The sequence below is a fragment of the Sitophilus oryzae genome, unplaced genomic scaffold, assembly GCF_002938485.1.
Source record: "Sitophilus oryzae breed Bouriz unplaced genomic scaffold, Soryzae_2.0 scaffold_969_pilon_pilon, whole genome shotgun sequence".
NCBI lineage: Eukaryota > Metazoa > Arthropoda > Insecta > Coleoptera > Curculionidae > Sitophilus > Sitophilus oryzae.
Genome location: NW_022147604.1, coordinates 138,126 through 160,597, shown reverse-complemented (window position 1 = coordinate 160,597; position 22,472 = coordinate 138,126). Strand labels below are relative to the sequence as shown.

The following is a 22,472-nucleotide window of genomic DNA, read 5'->3' as shown; positions in this document are numbered from 1 at the left end:
TGACATTTTTTATCGAATAAAGTAAAAAATATCGAGTGTGCCATTTAAAAATCAAAAGCTGTAGTCATTTCCGGTGAAATAGGAAGTGATCAAATACAATTGAATACATCAATCAATCCTAATTTATATCATATACTAATATACCAAATCTCGTTTTTTATCTGAAAGAATAAAAAGTTATAGGACACTTTTGGGACGCACCCGGTATATTTCCAAATTTCCATACCGCTTTAGAAAAAAATAAAAATTTCCAAAAGTCAAAAAATCAAAACGCGGTTTTATGGTAATGTCCTTTTTAGGTCTTTATTCTCTGATATATGATCTTTATTAATTTTGATTAATGTCATATTTTTTGCTATTTTTATTAGTATAAACGGGATTAACCATTTTAAAATAAGCAAAAAGTTTGGGGACACCTGATGGGGACATAATATAGTTAAAATCGTTAATATGAATAATAATTTCTTGTGTCAATTATATGCACACTTTATTATTGGACTTTTTAATCTTAGATTAATTCAAATTAATTTAATAAAAAGTATAAGAGTATGGTTTAAAATTTAAACCAAAAATGGTTTAAATTTGATGTTAAACCATATTTTTTAACTTTTCTACTATTCTTATACTTTTTATTAAAGGTATTTTCTTAGATTGGTATTTTAGCGGCATATAAAAGAACAATATCAATATAACTTGTTTAGATACTTTAAATACTTTTGTTTATTGCGCGCTCTTTTTCATACCAACTTTAATTTTAAAAAAAACTTTGCTTTCAAAAAATCTTGTTCGGCTTTAGAAAAGTCACGGGGGTAAAACTATATGGGTCTTTTTCATCACACTGTAGATATTCATCACATTGTAGAATATGCACATTAAGTATTAAATTTAGATTATGTTTATCATAAAAGGCATATTTAGTTAAAAGGGGGTAAAATAAATAAATTATGGCAACACAGCACTGATTAAATCTGATTATCTGAAAGTACAGGGAACCCTTGAAAATATATAATTAACTTTAAAAGCATACGCGTCAATTGAATGAATGAACAAACGTTGCGCAACCTTACTGGCAAATTTGTAATAGAAAAGGTGTCCGAGATTACCGAAGCGTTATGCAAAATGTCGGAAAAATCCACGGCAACGATTCTTTAAAAAAAATTCTAGTTTTTTTCTTTTTTCTAGATATTTAATCCGTCTTGTCGTATATGTCTATATCATGCATATAAAAATACAATCTCTTTAATGAAAAATGGCCGAAAAAGTAATTTTTGAACGTCCCTGTAGTCATGAAATTGACATATAGCAATGAATCAGTTCTCAACATAGACTTAAAATAAAATATAGACTACACTGTTTACATCTCAACGCGGACAAACAACCTTTTTTGTACACATGTTTACTTCAGTGTACAGTCGACCGAGCCTTCCTCATCCAGCCTGTTGTCAAGTGTTTATTTTATTGACTTTTTCTGTTCAAAAAATATAAAATATGGTTCGCCAGTGCCAAATTTGCACGAAATTTGACTTAAATAATCCATTTAAGTCTTGAAACGACTTTTGACCGGTAGGCAACTCTCAATTTACCCATTGGGAGTCAGTGGCGTTGTTGTAGAAAGGCGCTTATTTAGATAATATTTTAGTAAAATGTAAAATCTGAATTTTTTCTCTTACATTACATTATTTACTTACTTACATTGTAACAAAATCATAATTATAACCCTGTTAATAATTAATAATGTTTTTTTTTAAATATATTCCGGTTTATTCTAAAATTATCTTCAGAATCTAAAATAACATACAAGAATTTTAAAATGATATTACATTATGAAACAATATTTTTTAATATACCGGGTCGTCTCAAAAGTGGCTCACCCCTATAACTTTTTTATTTTTTCAGATAAAAAAACAGATTTGTATGTTAGTAGGTATATGACATAAATTAGGATTTATTGATGTATTCAATTGTTTTTGGTCTCTTTCTGTTTCACCGAAATGATTACATCTTTTGATTTTTAAAGACACCCTCGGTATATTGCTACTTTATACGATAAAAAATGACACTCTGAATAGAATGACATATCATCTATTTTAAATTTCAATCCAGGGTGCCATGGTGTTGTTAAAAACACTTTTTAACAAGTTTTAAACAAGTTTTAATCAAGGAGCCTTGGAAAAATAGTTTTGATCGTCTACAAATCGTATTTTTATTCATACATATGTCAATTGTTTCAAATGAAACAAGGGTGACTCATTACCATATTTGGAAAAAGCATTTTTTTATGAATATATTGATACCACACACTTGGTATTTCGAGTCAAATTGTCGTTATGAACCGCGTGTTACAATTACAATTAAACCATATGCGAAAATGTCAAAAGTTGACATGTTATATGTCATTCTATTCAGAGTGTCATTTTCTATCGAATAAAGTAGAAATATACCGAGGGTGCCGTTTAAAAATTAAAAGTTATAGTCATTTCCGGTGAAACAGGAAGTGACCAAAAACAATTGAATGCGTCAATCAATCCTAATTTATGTCATATACTAACATGCTAAATCTTGTTTTTTATTTGAAAATATAAAAAAATTATGGGGATGAGCCACTTTTGGGACGCACCCGGTATAATAAAGACAGTACCGAGTTAACTAAATGTAGTTTTCATTTTATCCACTTCCTATCATCTTCCTTGCTTTAATGGAACAGATTTATGTTTTCTCTAATTTACATAAGACATCACTTAACCAGAAAAAAAATTACAACAATCATTTTTTTTTCTCTCCCTGTCGCAGATTCTATTATATCTGTGGAATAGATCCTGTTTTGATTAATATTAGGGGTTGTAAATGTTTGACTAAAATTAATAATTTATTATTTATTAATTTCAAAAATTACATAATTTCGATTATAAAATGTCTTCTATAACGTGTATTTTATTATTTTTATCCTTTTTGGACTCTAAGACGTTTTTTCTAAACTTTTATTAAAAAAACCTGTCCTAAATCTTAATAAAATATAAAAAAGTTTAAATACGATATATTTTTAATTCAATTATAGTTTCATTAAAATAAAAAAATTACCCGGCTATGAGACGGAGAGTTCAGGTGTACTTGAGAAACGAAAGCCAGTGTTGTGTTTCTCGGCAGAGTCGTCAGGGAACGACCGTTACGACAGAGACAACCTATCTATCGCTCGTGTCGCACTCGTTATAACCTAAAACAATAACACAACAATAACAAGATATTGTCTGACCGCATGTTCCAGCTATTTATGAATGAGATGCTCAGTCTATATTTTATTTTAAGTCTATGGTTCTCAATGTAATTATGGTAATAAGTAGCGCCACATATCGTCGTCAATTATCACGAAGTGGCGTAACTCATTTTTTGATATTTTTCGGTAAGCTTCTTACTACTTTTATCTCAATACCAACCAAAAATGTTATTATTGTAGTCACTGTGTTTCTTTAACAAAAAATAAACACGCTGGCTTCAATATACAGGGTGGTCCGAACTATATTCCGGAAACCTCGGCAGCATATTTGGCAGATAAAAATTAAGTGAAAAAGTCAAATTTATAATTTCAGTCAAATAACTATCTACTCAACATGTTTATTTTTTGTCAATAATGACACGTATTGACTATTTCCATTCTAAATATATTGAGAACGGTTGCTAGCAGCGATTTTTACCAAGACACATTTATTAATAAGAAATAACGGAATTGTATATTTTTCACTCAGTAGTTTTATACAGGTACGGACGAAAAGTTATTCTCTTCAAACCACAACTCTTAAACCACATGTAGGTAGACATATTCTCATGTCAAGAAACTCACAGACACCAATTTTCATTTAAATATTGACGTTATGAAATTATTTGGAAAAATTCGGAATAAAAATGAAACTTCTACACTCTGTATCTTCGAAACTAAGCATTTTAGAACATAAATTTATAGGAACTTTTTTACTTATTTTTATTTGCCGAATATGCTAGCGAAGTTACCGGAATACAGTTCGGGCCACCCTGTATATTGGTTAATATTGAAACTAAAATAACTAAATAAACTAACACTAAAAATAAAGATTGCACACTGCATTCACCACCTAATGAGAATCATTATCAATTCTCTCTGATGTCATATAAGTTTCCATTTTTGGCTAATTTGTGACATTTTTTTGTTTTAATTGATACAAAATGATAAGTAGTTTTTAAAGTTGGACTAATTAGTCAGCTATGTTGAAGTAACGTTAGACACATTACAGGCCACCTAGATTTCATCAAATAAGAAAGATCTACTGACATTAAATCATAAAATTGAAAATACATATTTAGGAAAGTCTTTGTCTGAGGGGTAGGCCACCTTAATAATATTTTGAAGATATATGAATTCCCTATTGAACACTGGAATAATATACTGGGTGTTCCATTTAAAATAAAAGAGTAACTTGCTTTTAAAGGAGACCAATGTTCAATATTAATTTTGTCTCGCCCTGTATAACTTTTTAGGTCAAGTTTTAATTTTATTTAAGGTACAATAGTCATTTTAACTAAATATTATGCTATACCGGGTAAATTCCAATTTAGGTAGCTTTTATTGAAATTTAAAAATTGTTCTTCATTTTCACAAAATGTGAAGTATGTAAAACCTTTATATTTTAGGCACATGCTTCCTTAATAAAACTTACCTTTATTTTTTATTTCTAGAATCCAAAAATCAATTAATATATAGGGTGTTCCGTTACAAAAAACACAACTTTGATATGTAACTTTTTTGGGGACAGCCTGTAGAACTCTCTATATTTTTAAAAAGTGCTCCGAGTTTACCTACATATGCTCACAAAATTTTACTTCAATACAAACTGTCATTCTCCTTGGAGCTTCCGCGGCGTATGAGAGGCGCCACCCTGTATTACCAAAAACCGATTTATCATGAGGATCTACAAAGCTCTGTTGTAAAGTACCAGAAGAGATATTAAAAATGCAAAAAATTACCTTTTGCAGCGTCGTATTTTAAAATTCTACAAAAAAAACTATTTTTGACAAACTAACTTATTTTCATTTATTAACATAATCTAAGTATTTTCATAAATCATTAGTATACTATACTGAACTGTTAAAAAAACATGTTACTCGTCGATCTGTTTGAAAAACAATATTAGGCAGTAAGGTGACCATGATCCCACTTATCATCTTCGGATTTGGAAAAAAATATCCTGTCTCCAATTTCGTTCTCATTGAAGTAGTAGAAATCGTACCTTGCAGGTATAATTTTGTATAAAACACTGAAAATAAAAAAAAACATTTGCACTAACGAAGATCAATCCGTTATCGGTAAAAATTTGATTTGATTTATAGTTTAACAGCTGGCTACATAAAAAACCTTATCATCGTTACATGGCTAATTTTTCTTGTGAAGTATCCATTTCTGTAGCCATTATGAAATAGTCATGTGTACCGGCGTGATCCCGGGGCTGAAAGCGGGGGCGGCTAATCGAAAGGCTGACGGATTTGGTATGTTATATACTAACATAAATTAGGATTAATTAACATATTCAATTGTTTTCGGTCACCTCCGGTTTCACCGGAAATGACTACAACTTTTGATTTTTAAATAGCACCCTCGGTATTTTTTTACTTTATTCAATGGAAAATAACAATCTGAATAGAATGACATATCATATGTCAACTTTTGACATTTTCGCATATGGTTTATTTCAGGGGCGGGAAAGTGAAATTGCAAAAGCGGTTCCACCGTTTCCACGAAAATTTCAAATAAAATAGTTCCAGCCTCAGGCGCTAGGTGGTAGTACAATTAATTTTTTGGTTAAGACGTTGCTACTACTTATTGCCAGATGGCGTTAAATCAGTATTTTTTTGTAGTTTCCATAGTTTCCAACGGCCATTGTCATACTATTGTCAAATTCTCAAAAAATATTGTCGTTGTCATAGCCATAGATAAAAGAAAATAATCTTCTATTAAGATAGATATGAAACTTAATAGTAAAATTTTGGGTCAAAGCGCCCCTCCGTGTTCTTAGTAGAGACTACGTTTAACCCAGCGCCTTCGCCTTTTCTGCTGTAAATATTTTTTATGTTTATATTTGATTTCAAAGGATTTAGTTTTAAAGTTACACTGATATATTAGTATTTATTAATTATATATATATATATATATATATATATATATATATATATATATATATATATATATATATATATATATATATATATATATATACAGTTTATTAAATATAAATTTTGACTACAAGGTAGAAAGTAAATCACAATATTTGATAAAACTTATAAGTATACCATTTTTACAGTTAATAAATAATAAAACTATTTCTGACTATGATATTTAAAATTTAGATAGATAGAATATTAAAAAATATACCGGGTATTTGCAGACGCAGGCCCAAATTCAATAAAAACCAAAATTTTTCCTACGAAATCGGGCTTTTTTAACGGATAAGGTATTTTTTGATTTATTAACAATCATTGTCAAGTTGACAATATACAGGGTACGTGTTTTCTAATTAGTCTAAAAAATTGTGGTGTGATTCCTCATGTTTTCTTAAAACAATTTTTATATAACCATTGGGTCTAAAGTACTTTATTTCTGATCTACAGGGTGTTAAAAATTAAAAAAAAATCGTTATTTTGCTTAACGTAAATGGTACACTACTGCTTTTTTAAAGAAAATATATTTTTTTCTTGACTGGCTATCCTTTTTCAACAAAATTGATCTTTTGAGTTTTTCTTGTTCATCAAACGGTTGTCGAGAAAAAATAAATATACTTATTAAGAGCCCGCCTTAAACCGTTTTCTAACGATTTTTTATTTTTTAGATTAATTAGGAAACACCCTGTATATACATATCACAGGCAACCAAATAAACTAGTAACCTCTAAAACTTATTTTTCCTACCACTAGCGACATACCGTGTTTTTAGTGAGTACTAAATTATTTTATCAAAATTTCACCCTATAAGTTTCCAGGCAATGGTCATAGCGCCAATCATAATATTATCAAATGATTATCAAAACGTTTTTCACACTATAATTTGTTATATGTGTTTTAATTAGACAATTCCTTTTGTTTGTGGCCCTAAAAATATAATGTAAGTCTTTTATTTTTGCCATCATTTAAGTACCTATTTATATTTACTTCATTTACAAAACTTTGGGTGTATTACGTTGGTCTTGTTTTATTATAATAAACGATGTTTAAATATTTGACTTATAAATAAAAATTTTAAATAATAAATAATATTTACACATGTTTGGCTTTAATTTTATTTAATAATTGTATAAATTATACTGTTAAATCTTATTTTTTACACTTCTCAACGATACTTGTTATTAGTATTGTTGAATTTGTATAAAAAAATAAGATTAATAATCAAATTTAATTATTTTAGAGTAAAATTCAATAAATACGCTCATTTAAAAAGCCCGCGCTTCGATCCATTTAAAACAAGCCCTACTCAATAGATGGCGCCACTTCTGTAGGACCATTTTTCAGTATGGCAGAGTCCATTCTTTTTCTAGCTAGGTATATTCTTTGGTTTATTTGAAATTGGCAACCTGCAGTTCATAACGACAATTTGACTCGAAATACCAAGTGTGTAGTATGAAATTATTGGTAAAAAAATGCTTTTTCCAAATATGCTAATGAGCCACCCTAGTTCCATTTGAAAAAAATTGAGATATAATATGATTAACAATACGATTTAGGCATCTTTTAACTCTTTTAACCGGCTAGGATAAGACACCAAAAACATTATACGATCAAATCTATTTTTCCAAGGCTCCTTGATTAAAAATGAGTGTTTTGGCATGGCACTCTAGATCGAAATTTAAAATACAATTTGTTTTCGAGCGAATATGTCAAAAGTTGACATATGATATGTCGTTCGATTCAGAGTGTCGTTTTCTATCGAATAAAGTAAAAAAATACCGAGAGTGCCATTTAAAAATCAAAAGTTGTAGTCATTTCCGGTGAAACAGGAAGTGACCAAAAACAATTGAATACGTCAATCAATTCTAATTTATGTGATATACTAACATACCAAATCTCGTTTTTTTATCTGAAGAAATAAAAAAATTATAGGGGTGAGCCACTACACTAACATACCAAATCTGGTTTTTTTATCTGAAGAAATAAAAAAGTTATAGGGGTGAGCCACTTTTGAGACGCACCCGGTAGACGACAATCGATTTTGCGTGATTTTTTTCATTATTTTTCTAAAGATTTTTGGTATTTCGTTGTTTATGTGTATTCTTGTTTTTTTTTCATAATCAATTATTAAGTTTCAGAATTTTTTCGAATTTTCTAGAATTTGGGTTTTTTAGATTGCCTATTTTTGTTTGTAAGTTTGTAGTTCTACTTACAATTGTTTAGGCACTTTGAATTCCATCTCTCCTTTATTTACTTTAGCCAATACACGGTCATGTTTCTTCTTTAGCTCTTCCCAAGCCACTGGTACACCCTGTTCTGCAATAATAACAGTTCGAATTTTAGCGTACAGCGGTTGTTTTTCGAAGATTTTTGCGTTGCAACACGTGCGCATGGTCTCTATACGGCCCTTCATTCGAACCTAAAACGAATGTGACAGTCACAGATTTACCTAAAAGTCAATCAGCATTTCATAATTTATTTTAAATCCTTGTCAAATATTATTACAACTACAACAAAAATATACAGGGTGAGTTTTCTACGATATTCTCTATGGGTATCTCGGAAACTACTGGAGATAGAGAGTCAGTTAAATGGAGAAAGAATAATTGCAGTTTTGTGGGGTCATAAATATGCACCTTTCGGATTTTTGAAAAAGTTCATGGCTTACTAGATATTTCGAAAAAAACAAATTTAGGCTATTTTAAAAATGGTCCCTAATTCCATTATAATCTATTTTAGACAAAAAGTTTTCAGATAAAAATTGTAGATAATCACATCCTTAATCAGATTGTGTTCTCCGTTTTTTTCTAAAGCCTCTCATTTTTGACATATGACACAAACTTATGTTTGTTTATGTATTTTAAATGGAAACCATAGTTGGCCATGACTTCATAAAAAGCGCCATTTTTAAGCTTTTCAGCGATATAAGCTAGAACATGTTTCTTTCGAAAAATTACTGAGTTATAGCTAATTATTATCTTTCTTCGCTAATTTCACTTAGTTGGTATGGTATTCTTATTCTGTTATTTATTTCATTATTATAATTTATAACTTATAAAAAGACTAATTGACTTATAAAAACTAACTAATATTTTATTAAACGGTTCTTTACAATTTGCGTTACACAAACTAAAACTTAAAAAAATAATATCTCTACATACACTTTAAATTATTTTAGAAAATGTTCAAAAAATATACCGCATAAAATCTAAAATGGATAGGTCAGGTGATCGAGGAGGTCCATGCAATTAGTCCAACCCTTCCTATCCCTGAGTTTGAATAATTATGATATAAATAATTTTTAACATTTCTTTCATTATGGGGGGAGTGTCATAATGAGTCATGTTGGAACCACACTATTGATGCGCGAGTCGCTAAATTTAACTTTTCTAACATGTCTTGAAACTCGTTCTCTAAAAAGCATATGTAACGTATCCTCGAAAATGTACGGGAAGGAAAGTTGAACCAATAATCATACACGCTTTTCTTCATTTGAACAATTCATATTTACAATTTTTGGTTATTATAATTTACAAAGTTTGGATTTTACAGTGTGACATTTCTGAGAGCAAAGACGATTGAACTTGTTTCCATGGCTAACTAAGTGAAAATGTTTAAAAATTATAAGAATTTGCTATAACTCAGCAATTTTTAGAAAAACCCATATTATAGCTTATATCGCTGAAAAGCTTAAAAAATGGCGCTTTTTATGAAGTCATGGCCAACTATGGTTTCCATTTAAAAAAAACATAAGTTTGTGTCATATATCAAAAACTACAGGCTTTAGAAAAAAGCGGAGAATACAATCCTATTAAGGATGTGATTATCTACAACTTTTATCTGAAAACTTTTTTGTCTAAAATGTATTATAATGGAATTGGGGGCCATTTTTAAAATAGCCAAAAATTGTTTTTTTTTTCGGAATATCTAGTAAACCATGAACTTTTTCAAAAATCTGAAAGGTGCATATTTATGACCCCACAAAACTGCAATTCTTTCCCCATTTAACCGACTCTCTATCTTCAGTAGTTTCCGAGATACCCATAAAGAACATCGTAGAAAACTCACCCTGTTTATGTTACGGGTAATACCGGCACCGATGAAATAACATGTAGGTGGCGCCCCTTACAAATAGGAGTTAAAGTCCCTAGATATAGGAGTCATATTGACATGAAAATCAAATTCCTCATGTCAAAAAACTCCCATACACCCTGCATACACCAATTTTATCCAATGTTACTTCATAAATTATTTGGAAAAAATCGAAATAAAAATGAAATTTCTGCACCCTGATCTCCGAAACCAAGCATTTTAGGACATACATTTATACGAACTTTTTTACTTATTTTTATCTGCAGAATATGCTGCCGAAGTTTCCGGAATACAGATCGGACCACCCTGTATAAAAGGCAACCCTCTTCCGATTTAAAAGGTTGCAGTGTATAAATACATACCTGTTGTGTTATTTTCTTATTAGATGTTTCATTTGTATATAAAAACAAAAAACTTACAGAAACTTGAGGATTTTCTTCCTACAAAATTTAATTATGAACTGATAGATGTATAAAAATAAGTGTTTCAAGTTCCACTTACTATCTGTTTTGCCTTCAAGCTATTCAAATACGTATAAAAAATTATACCCCCGTCATCAGAAATCTCTTGGAGCGTCATAGTTCTGTTAGACACATCTCCATTTCTAAAAGATAAACTTACATTTTTATATATGTTACGGCTAAAATAGATGCCTGGCTAGTTTGAAAGTTGACCAACAATTTTACAAAAAATGATGTAACTAAATATACAGAATGAATTATTGTTAACTGTTTTTCCAGTCGGTATATGTAACATGTATATCTAGTTTTGTGATCTGGATGTCTATACAGGGTTGTTCACCATATACGACACAGAGTATTGTAGCTAAACGATTAGATTTTTACAAATTGTAAATTTTGGGTTCGTTGAAGGACTATTAGAGCTACAATTTAAAAATATTTTAACAAGATACAGAGTGTCCCAAATAAGTAAAGTGGAACGCCCTGTATATTATTCTACTTTTAGATTCTACGATTGAAATAAAGGTAAATTTGATTAAAGTTTATCACCCTTAAACCATACCGCTTTTGAAATATTTTCAATTTTATGAAATTGCAGTAAAAAATTTGTTTTTCTTCATTTCTCCAAGGGTATCAAAGTTTTTAATATTAAATATTTACTGAAGCTTATTTATTGATCAGATACTGAGTTGCAATAATAAACAAAATACTACCTTATACAGAATGTCTAGAAATTTATATTAAATAATTACTAGCTTTAAACAGCAATAACTTGTTTAATTTAAATAGAACATCCTATATATTTTACGAAAATCAGATGCATAATTTAATTGTCTATCAAATTGTATTATACCATTTTTTACCTATCTCTTCAAATTTTCGTAGAAAATGCATTTTCTTGTAATTTAGACCCCATTTATCACTATACTCATGGAATATTGACATTTTAGGTTATTCTTAAGGATGTAACAAATTCTCAAAGAGTACAGATATTAATATTGTCGATATAGGACGCTTATATCATTAAAAAATAATAAAAAAAAACTGTTTAATATTTTTTGTTAAAGAGGACCAATTAATATGACAAGTATTATTCAAACTACATTGACTGTTTACGTTGATTAAAAATAATTGCTCCAAATACTAAAAAAACTGAATTTTGAATATGTATTAGACAGTGTGGTAAAAAGTAACACCTTATAAATTTTATTTCATTTTTTGACGATTGCTTATTTATAACAGAGACGTTAATTTTCCTAACTTATTATTATATTGATTTCTGAGTCAAATCCACATTTATTTTGAATAATTTATTAATTAAAACTATTATTATATGAGCCATATCGCATTAGTATATTTAATTGGTATACTCTTTTACAAAGATTTAAATAGTTTTCTTTTTTTTTGTAAACAAATGGGCTTGCAATATTATTATTTTTACCACTTGTACATTTTGTATAAAATGTACAATTTTACATGTTGCTCTAAAAAAATCTAAAATGTCAATATTCCATGGGTATAGTGATAAATGAGGTCTAAATTATAAGAAAATGCATTTTCTAAGAAAACTTGTAGAGATAGGTAAAAAATAGTTTAATACAATTTGATAGAAAATTAAATTGTGCATCTAATTCACGTAAAATATACAGGGTGTTCCATTTAAATTAAGCAAGTTACAGCCGTTTAAATCTAGTAATTATTTAATATAAATTTTTGGACATTCTGTATAAGGTAGTATTATTTTTATTATTGCAACACAATATCTGATCAATAAATAATCTTAAGTAAATATTTAGTATTAAAAACTTTGATACCCTTTAAGAAATGAGGCCTTAATTTTTTTATTGCAATTTCACAAAATTGAAAATATTTCAAAAACGGTAAGGTTTAAGTGTGATAAACCTTAATCAAATTTATCTTTATTTCAATCGTATGATCTAAAAATAGAATAATATACAGGGTGTTCAATTTAAAAAAACTATATTTTTTTACTTATTTGGGACACTCTGTATCTTGTAAATTTATTTTTAAATTGTAGCTCTAATAGTCCTTCAACGAATCCAAAACTAACAATTTCTAAAAATCTAATCGTTTAGCTAATATTCGTGTCGTATGTGGTGAACAACCCTGTATAATGAATATTAAATATAAATATAAAGATTGTAGCATCGGGTGTAGGTATATAAAGTAAAATCATTTTTACCTACTTGAATGATGTGGCTAAGTTAAAAAGACCATTCCTGAACGCGTATTCGTCTTATAATCGTCAGCCCATTGTTTAAACAATTTATTGGGCTGGCAATTTTCGGGAACGTCAATGTATGAGAGATCTGACGCCATTCTTGCGAATCTCTTGATATATGGAGTAGTATATTTTACTAATTACTGGAAATAAACAGATATGGTTTTTGAACGTCATATAGCGTCATATAACGTCATATAAACGTCATATAGAAACTTCATATTTCCAACTTGAACGTTGCCAGTTTTATTTTTAAATTTTCTTAAATTCGCGCTTTAAAACCTTGATCATTATACTTACGTGCATAAGTAAATCACTATGCAAACATCAATCATTCATTTATCTTCTTTTTTTGTTGCACACGCGGTTCTTCTACTCTATCTATCCTTGTCGAGGGCGTAGCTTCCACGCGCCTTATTTGAACATTAATTTTAAAAATTTAATTTGTAAAGTGCACAAAACATCCCCCTTTAGAACTTTTTCTTTAATGGCCATAAGCGGGAGTAAAATACCATCCGCCCGAACAAACACTAGAGGCGCCACCGGTCATCAAATGGTGTAAAAATTGCGAAAATTTAATCATCTAATTTTAACACAAGGGGTCGCGCTTAACTTTTTTAATTTTTATTTTAATTTTAATTCGATATTCATTGTTTTCAAACTATATTATTATACTTTGTTGTATTTTGTGAATGTATAAATGTTTTCTTTGTATAAAGTTGCATTATATTAATTTAAATTATATTTACATATTTAAAATTTAAATATTATGACATATATGTCAGTTGCCGTCTAAAATGTCATCTTGATAACAAAAAGTTAGTTAATGTCAGAAATAGTTAAAATCATGTTAAAATATTAAAATTTACAAGTTGTAATTAGATATTTTATATTATTTCAAAAACAAAAACATAATGGTACAGCGTTATGTTGATATGCAGGTCCAAAACAAAAAGTGCCGTTATATTTTTCAGTTTTCGTTGTCAGCCGCGTGAGTTTCAGTGATTTTAGTGTTGTCGGATATTTTTATTTGTGAAATAGAAATAATTGCGTTTGGATTGCAAAACGAAAAGTGGAAGTTTTATTGCAATGTAAGTAAGCGTTTGTCCATTTTATATTTTACTTTTTTCATACCTACGACCCTATTCTCTGCCTACGACAAATATACATATATTGAAATTTTAATCAATAACTGACACTTGTAATCCTGTAACTGACATAATTGTTATGTAATATATTCCATTTAAATGTAATATATTACTTTACAATTAAAAAAATATAAATTTAAAAAATATATACAGGCAATAAATTAAATTTTTAGCGTGCGAACAAACACTAGAGGGGCGCTTTATTATTTACTTTCATTTCTTAACATAACAGACGAAGTTCTAAAGGGGGATGCTTTGTGGTAAAATGCATATATTTGAACAATAAATTGAATGTTTATTGTCACAAAAATTAAATTATATAAAAAATACATTTAGCCACTCCGTACGAATATCAATATCCTTAGGAAATCTATCCAAAAAGTATCCATGTGGTTTAATATACATAAAAGAACAACTGAATACTTTACTTGCCTATGAAAAGATAATTCAGGGACCTTTATATTAGAACTTCCACACACCAAACACTTTCTAATCATTTTTACGGGTATTTAGAAAGTCCAACAAAAAAAAATAGAAATATAATTGTATAAACTTAAAATTAATTTCTCACTGAACTCACTTGCATCCTTGGCTATATAAAAGCGGTCGATAAACGAGTAATTAATACAATTTTTAAAATAAAAAACGCAAAAAACAAGCGTCGTTACACAATGGAAATAAGATTATGACATATGATTATGACAAGATTATGACAAGATTATGACAAGATTATGACAAGATTATGACAATATGATGACAATGAAAAGTTGGTTTCCATAACAGTGTATAATTTGTACCTCTGATTTGTACTTTCCAAACCGTATAAAATTGTGATTATTTTGGAAATACGTGCAACTTTTAAATACGCATGCGCAAAAATAAGGTCCTCGGTAAAAACCTTAGGAAAAATAAACCTATTGAACGTTTCATAAGTGCAATAAAGAAGGTATGAAAATGGCATGTCGTGATCTTTGGTCGTGATGTTGGAGACATATTTTTTAATGCTAAACTTTGTGGCTAAACTTATGGCGTTGACTTCTCCACGTAAGTATATATGATCTTGGTTTAAAACGCATGTAATATTCTTAATCTAAGCTTTAATGTATGTTGCATTTAATCCTAGATCATACATAGATACGTGGATGCATAAACGCGATACGATTAGCACTTTATGTCTCCAAAATCATGACATGCCATTTTCAAACCTTCTTTATTGCACTTATGAAACGTTCAATAGATTCGTCTTTTCCCCGAGAACCTTACTTTGCGCATGCGGATTAAAAATTGCACGTATTTCCAAAATAATCACAATTTTATACAATTTAAAAAGTACAAATTTATATCGTTATGGCAACGAACTATCATTGTCATCATGTTGTCATAATCTTGTCATAATCATATTTCCATGGTGTAGAACCGTTATTTTTGCGTTTTTTATTTTGAAGATGTTATTAAATACTCTTTTACCTATGGCTTTTATATAGAAGAACTTAGAAGGATGCAAGTGTGTTCAGTGGAAAGTTAATTATACGTTTGTGCAACTATAGTTCTATTTTTTTTTCATTGGACTTTATAAATACTCGTAAAAATGACTAGAAAGTGTTTGGTTGTGTGGAAGTTCTAATATAAAGGACCCCGAATTATCTTTTCATAGGCAAGTAAATTATTCAGTTGTACTTTTATTTATATTAAACCACACGAATATATACTTATATTAAATAAATATTAAACAACACTTTAAAATAAAAAAGTTTAGTATCTAACACAAAAATGATGATCGCATGTAAATATCAAAATGCACAAACTAAAAAACACAAACCACAAAACTTCCACACAAATCAGGAAAATCTGAATTATTAATTTTTTAAATAATGATTTAAAATTATTAAACCTGACGGATCACCAACATTTTGACAGCTAGACATGACCTAGACGGCTGTCATGTCATCTTCGTATACAGGGTGAGTATTAAATAAGTGCAAATATTTGAGGTGTAGTATATTTGGATCCCAAAAACACGTCTATGAAGTATTTTTGGGAAAAAAAATATAAAAATTTTTAATTTAATATAATATTTTGAAAAATTTGATTTTTTGGAAATTTTCAAAGTAAAACAACTCGGTTATTTTGGACTTATTTGAAAAACAATAAAGAGAAAATATGTTTCTTTTATCGAAATCAACCAGTACTGAAAATATTTGCAGTTATTTAAGACTCCTGTATAAACTAGAAACCTGTACTTTAATGTCTTTTGCGCCGTCTAGCGATGCGGAAGAACTAAAATCTAACTCGTTGTTTGGACAGACGGCATCCAAAAAATGACAGAAAATGCAATTTACCTGTAATTTAAAATGACAGACACAACTGTCACGGTCATAATATCCTCTCATTGGACAGACTCTGTTTCTTTTAAAAGGCAATTGCAAAATAAGCTTTCAAAGGATACATTTTTTTTGGCTAAACATTGAAAAAAAAATCACCACGATGTAATGAAAAATATATATTAATTAAAAACCGAGAACTTCGATTTTTTTTCTATTATGGCAATTTTACAATTTTCTTTAGTGTTCCTCATAATTTTATGGATTTGTACAATTGACATAGTTAACAATAGGAGCGTCAATCGTGTCATTCATCACAGAAAAAGGAAACTTCTCCATTCCATTACACGCAGCACCTATTACGCCATCTTTATTCACGGCTATTACTCCTCCAAAAAACGACGGATATTTTTTGGCAATTCTACTGATTGCTTCCTGAGCAGCTGCTTCTGGAGTAACACCTGATCGCATTTGTTCAACTGCTAGAAAACTGGTAAAAGGAAAAAAGTAAATTCAATATTACACGGCGTTGTTTTTAAAAATATATTTTTTTAGTTCAAAAAATGCATTTTTTTCTATAATATGACTTGCAAAAAGTTGTAATGATGATTGTAGTAATTGACGGAAATACTATAACATAGAGATAAAAGAAACAAGTTTAGATTGGAAAGTGCCCATAAGGACGTTATTATATTATTCTTACAACCAACGCAACGGTCGCTCTCGAAAGCTTTTGATAATTTCGGAGCGGTTCGGCTTTTTCCGGAATTATTGCGCAAAATATTTTTTATTCAAATTTATTATTACTTTCTTTTAATTTTTTAAACAAAATACAATGTCTATAAGAAACTTTATTTTATATAAGGACATGTATGAAATACCGATGAAACATTGGAAACCGACGTTATGCCACGATCCACGATGGTTTTTGCAGTTCACAGTTCACACAGCTTTTTAAGTTTTTAATGCCTTTTTTTCACAATTATCACGGGTTTGAGTAAATAAAATTTAAATTAAACTCACAAGATAGCAATAATTACTTTGAAAATGGACGCTTTAAACACTTTTCGGTATATTTTCAATGGGGGCGGTTTAAATTTTAACAACGACACCTTAACGATATCTTTATAATTCCATTTCAGATACTCAAAAGCATATCTAATGATTTTATCTAGTTATCTTTTCGAAAAAGTCGTTTAAAAATAAGCGATTTTGCGATCCTGATTTTACTTTACTTCATAGGGAAAGGCGTACCGGCAACGCCGCAACAGCACACCGTCGCATTTCTCTCACTCCGACCTAATAAGATCCCTATGCGATTTACTTCCACACATGTAAATACCGACCAAAAAGTAACAGTTGCCAGCACGGTATAATAGGTATTCTCATACAATGCATGTTTATAAAATACAGAAAAATTGCATCAAATAAGGGTATTTAATTTTCTTAATTACCTTGGTAGAAATCTCATCATTACGTCACCGTCGCCTGTCCCTGCAGCAGCGCCTACTTCACTATCGGCGTAGGCTCCAGCACCTGGAATAGGGGAATCGCCTACCCTCCTGGTAGGGAAAACTTTTTTATTATAGCATACTACCATACGATCAAAAAAAAAACGGCGTCAAAGACGGCTGGGGAATGACAATCGATGATAATTTTGACGAGGACAAGCCCTAGACGTCATTTACTTGGTCCGTACTTGTCTTTATTTTTTAATGGGGCTTACTACCAATTGGCCTTAAGAAAGTTGTAATTTATTGCTGTATTGAGTAAAAATGATTTTTAAATGGCGTAGTTTAAAATTCAATTTTGACAAGTTTTATGTCAATTTTTACTACGTCTAGAGATTGACTTATCATCGATTCTTCCCCCAGTCATCTTTGACGCCGTTTTTTTTTCGATAATACAGTATATAAGTCCATTATTTAGAACACATTTTATTTAAAATATTTAACCGTCATAATTAAATTACCCAGGAATTTTGTGATTGGCTCCATTAGTTGAAGTCCCAGCAACTATATGACCATCCTGCCCAATCACAAGCATGCCAATTGTGTCGTGATTGCCAGTGTTAAATTTACTATCACAATCTTTAGATATTTCATTTGTTAATATAGGATCTGATTTAATACACTGTTTCTCTTCGGTGGGAGTATATGGTCCACAATTTTTGGTAGGATCAGGAAGGACGTTCTACAAAAACTGCAAAATTTAACTTCTAAAGTATTTTTAAGACCATATTAGCATGATCATACCCAATTCGTACTATATTCTATAAATATTGATTACAGACATAGATAAATGAAACAAGTTTAGATTGGAAAGTGCCCATAAGGACAATGTAAACACTATTTGGCGCTATTCTTGCAACGGTCGCGACCTAAAGCTTTTGAAAATTTCGGAGCGATTCGGCTTTTTCCGGAATTATATCGGCAAATATTATTTATTCAAATTTATTATTATTTTCTTTTAATTTTATAAATAAAATACAGTGTGTTGCATACAAGAAACTTTATTTTATATAAGGGTAAGTATGAAATACCTATGAAACATTGGAAACACAGTTCACAGTTCAGAGCACAGTTCAGCTTTTTAAGTTTTTAATGCCACTTTTTCACAATTATCACGGATTTGAGTAAATAAAACTTAAATTAAACTCACAAGATAGCAATAATTACTTTGAAAATGGACGCTTTAAACACTTTTCGGAATTTTTTCAATGAAAGCGGTTTAGATTTTGAAAGATTTTATAATTTTTGAAGATTCTGACTTTGACAAGAGATAAGGACAAGAGAATTATTTATGTGTTTGTTTGCGGTTGTTCTTAGCAACCGCTATAGCAGCGCCAGATCGCGTACAATGGTCGCGACCCAAAACAATTTCGCAACCTAAAATTTTGACGGGCATTCCAATCTAAATTTATTCCCTTTATCTACGATTACAGAGTCAATAAATAAGTTCTAAAAAAATCTTAAACACCCTAGTTTCAAGCATGCTCAAATTAAATAGTATGTTACCATCGATATGGTTGGAAGCATATTCTTGTGATTAGGACTAATGTTAGTGCTAGGGTTAAGATCGGCAGCATAAACCAATCATTAGACAAAAAAACAATTCTCTATAACACTTTAGGTTATTATAAATATCATACTTACTGTCCAAAAGTTAGGCTGACAATTATTTTCTTTCCAGGTTTCATACAATCCTTGTGAATAATTTGTTTCCAAAGACTCGAGAGGAAATCCCATTTTATTAGCAAACTGGCCAGCTAATTCTCCGACCAAAAACGAATGCTCAGTATTTTCCAGAACTTTTCTAGCCACACCAATAGCGTCTTTGACTTTTCGCATACCACCAACAGCACCCATATTCATTGTATTTCTATGAATAGTTTATGTTTAAAGTTCTATGCTCTAGTTTATGTTTAAAAATACACAATTATTGTGTATTTTTAAACATAAAGATGTCCATCAAATATTAGACAGCTAAAGCATGGCACAATACGTATACGTATCTCAGGGTATGTAACGGTAGAAACTTAAGGGGCCCATACATTATCAAACAAATTGCGCAACGCAGGCCGTTGCGCAACGAGTTGCCAATGTATGGTAGTGTTTGATGCGTTGCGCAATTGTTTGATGAGTTTCAAGAATGTTTGAATTCTTTTGTGCAACAGGACTGTTTGCGCAACGCGTTGTGTAGTGTATGTGTGTGTTGCGCTTCGTTGTGCAATATTTTAGTTCTTTCATTTAAATTCTTTGTTTTCTTTTTCGTTTTTTGGTATCATCGACATCATCTAGGGTATATATGATAATAATTGACGCAATGGCAATTGAGGACATGATTGTTTCTCAAACAATGCACAACTTTTAATAAAAAGTTTGATCAAAATTTTACTAAGTGCATGGGTGAAGCAATTTTGAAGCTTTGTTGCGCAACTTGTTTGATAGTGTATGGACCGCTGAATCAGTTGTGCAACGCAACGTTGCGCAACACAGGCGGTTGCGCAACGAGCTGCCAATGTATGGTAACGTTTGACGCGTTGCGCAATTGTTTGATAAGTTTCAAGAATGTTTGAATTCTTTTGTGCAACAGAACTCTGCGCAACGCGTTGTGTAGTGTATGTGTATGTTGAGCTTCGTTGTGCAATATTTTAGTTCTTTCATCCAAATTCTATGGTTCTTTTTCGTTTTTTGGTATCATTGATATCATCTAGGGTATACAGGGTGTCCCAGACTGAGCGTGCATTAGAAGCTTCTAGAGAACCACCATATCTAGATCGGAGATTTTTTGCACATCATTGTTTTACAACGAGATCTATCGATTAAAAATATTTTCAATATGGCGGCACTTCCGGAAATACCGAAAGTTCACAGCAACTTTCTTATTTTAAATGGGTGCCCTTATTTTTTATTACATACTTAAATTATCTGTAAAATTCTATAAATATTGATGTTAAACACTCTATGCCTAACATTAACCGTTTTTGAGAAAAAAATATTTAAAATTTTATTATGAAGCAATTATGCTTTAAAGTAAGTATTTTGACGTTACGTAACGTAATCGGTACTTTTTAATATTTTAATCTATTGATTTTACATCAAATTTATAAAAGTATTTATTGAAGGATAAAAAAAACATTACTGGGAATTATATTATTGGAAGTACCCACCCTTAAAAACTTAAAATGTGTACAAATTATTAATTTATTATATTAAAATAGGCGCCTTTCCTGTTCCACAAGGTCAAACATTTCTAAAATATCTCAAATAACTACTAATAACTAGCTAAGATTAGAGAGCCAGGTATTAAGACAGATGTTTGTCGATTTGAATTTGTATTAATCGGGTGAAGTGGCATTAATCGGGTGAAATCGAACCCTCTCGGCTCGATACGTTTGCGTTTTGTACGTACGTAAAGACACGTAAAGATACGAATCATGTACCGTAAACGCAAGTGAATTTCTCACTCCTGTATTTGTGTTTTGTTTCTCACTGCGCAAACTGCGATACGTTTACGTCTACGTCTTCGGCCGTGTTTTAACTGTCTATTATGGCATATATTAGAAACCATCCTTAGGATTTTTATTCAATGATTAGTAAGAATTACTGACTTATAAGAATTGTTTATTTATCATCATTCAAAACCCACTTGTTCATAAAACAATTTTAATCACTTTGCATCAATAAAATGATTATAAAAACTGTATTTTAAAATATAAAAACGGTATTTATACATATGTACAGGAGTTACCCATCAAATATTATAGCATCTAAAGTCGATTCCCCATTTTCATCTGGACTACCTCCATATCCTACAGTAAAATCACACTGAAGAGTTTGACATGTTCTACATCCTTCTTCTAGTGCACTAACGGGATCCGATGTACTTTTTAATGTTGTAAACGCTAAAATTTAAATACATATAAAATAGATAATACTATAAAAAAAAAAAGATAACTATACAGTATACAGTCACTTACCATTTTTAGTAGATTCTGTGAAGGCCCAGGTATTAATAACCAAAGGATTCACAGCACTGGTGTACACTACGCACGATAGTATTAGCACTATTAACATATTAGAAAACTGAATATTCATTTACTAAAATGAAAATAATAATAAATAATAAAATCAAGCCCTACCTGGTCCTACCTATTTACCTATATAAAATATCGGTACAAAAATATCTGCTATTATCTGATACATATCATGTCCTTAATTTTTAATTTAAAATATATAGGAAGATATAATAATCTACTTTTAAAATCCACTTCAGTTCATTAATTAGCGATATCATATTTACAATTTTTTTCGATTTTTAAATTAACCTTACTTCACAGTCTTGGAGATCATTTTTTGAAGATTATGAAAAATTAAAGTACATACCTCTTTAAAAAATTGAAATTAGTCTAAATGCATAATTACGAACTTTAAACAGAAAACAATTGTTGCAGTCTCAGAGTCTCAGGCCTTTTTTTCATAAACCAATAAAATGACATTAAAATGTAAACAACATACCTAACCTT

General features: G+C 30.0%; 2 protein-coding genes across 4 annotated transcripts; both read right to left on the bottom strand.

Moving 5' to 3' along the window:
• Nucleotides 1-5,106: 5,106 nt before the first annotated feature.
• On the bottom strand, nt 5,107-12,959 carry LOC115891166 (pyridoxine/pyridoxamine 5'-phosphate oxidase-like). The gene is made up of 5 exons (XM_030911572.1): nt 12,941-12,959; nt 10,774-10,876; nt 10,635-10,712; nt 8,394-8,599; nt 5,107-5,282 (listed from the first exon to the last, which is right to left on the bottom strand). Exons 2-5 carry the CDS (start codon nt 10,849-10,851, stop codon nt 5,156-5,158), a joined length of 489 nt encoding a protein of 162 aa, XP_030767432.1. The 5' UTR covers nt 10,852-10,876; nt 12,941-12,959; the 3' UTR covers nt 5,107-5,155.
• Nucleotides 12,960-16,608: 3,649 nt separating this feature from the next.
• Nucleotides 16,609-22,466, bottom strand: LOC115891160 (N(4)-(Beta-N-acetylglucosaminyl)-L-asparaginase-like). Of its 3 annotated transcripts, none has more exons than XM_030911564.1 (7): nt 22,333-22,466; nt 21,927-22,047; nt 21,698-21,851; nt 19,600-19,825; nt 18,417-18,637; nt 17,899-18,006; nt 16,609-16,934 (listed from the first exon to the last, which is right to left on the bottom strand). In XM_030911564.1, the coding sequence occupies exons 2-7, from the start codon at nt 22,042-22,044 to the stop codon at nt 16,703-16,705; spliced, it is 1,059 nt and encodes a 352-aa protein (XP_030767424.1). In that variant the 5' UTR covers nt 22,045-22,047; nt 22,333-22,466; the 3' UTR covers nt 16,609-16,702. The 3 variants fall into 3 exon arrangements, with proteins under 3 accessions (XP_030767424.1, XP_030767427.1, XP_030767425.1); XM_030911567.1 differs by lacking the exon at nt 22,333-22,466 and adding an exon at nt 22,107-22,301; XM_030911565.1 differs by lacking the exon at nt 22,333-22,466 and adding an exon at nt 22,099-22,298.
• Nucleotides 22,467-22,472: the final 6 nt, after the last annotated feature.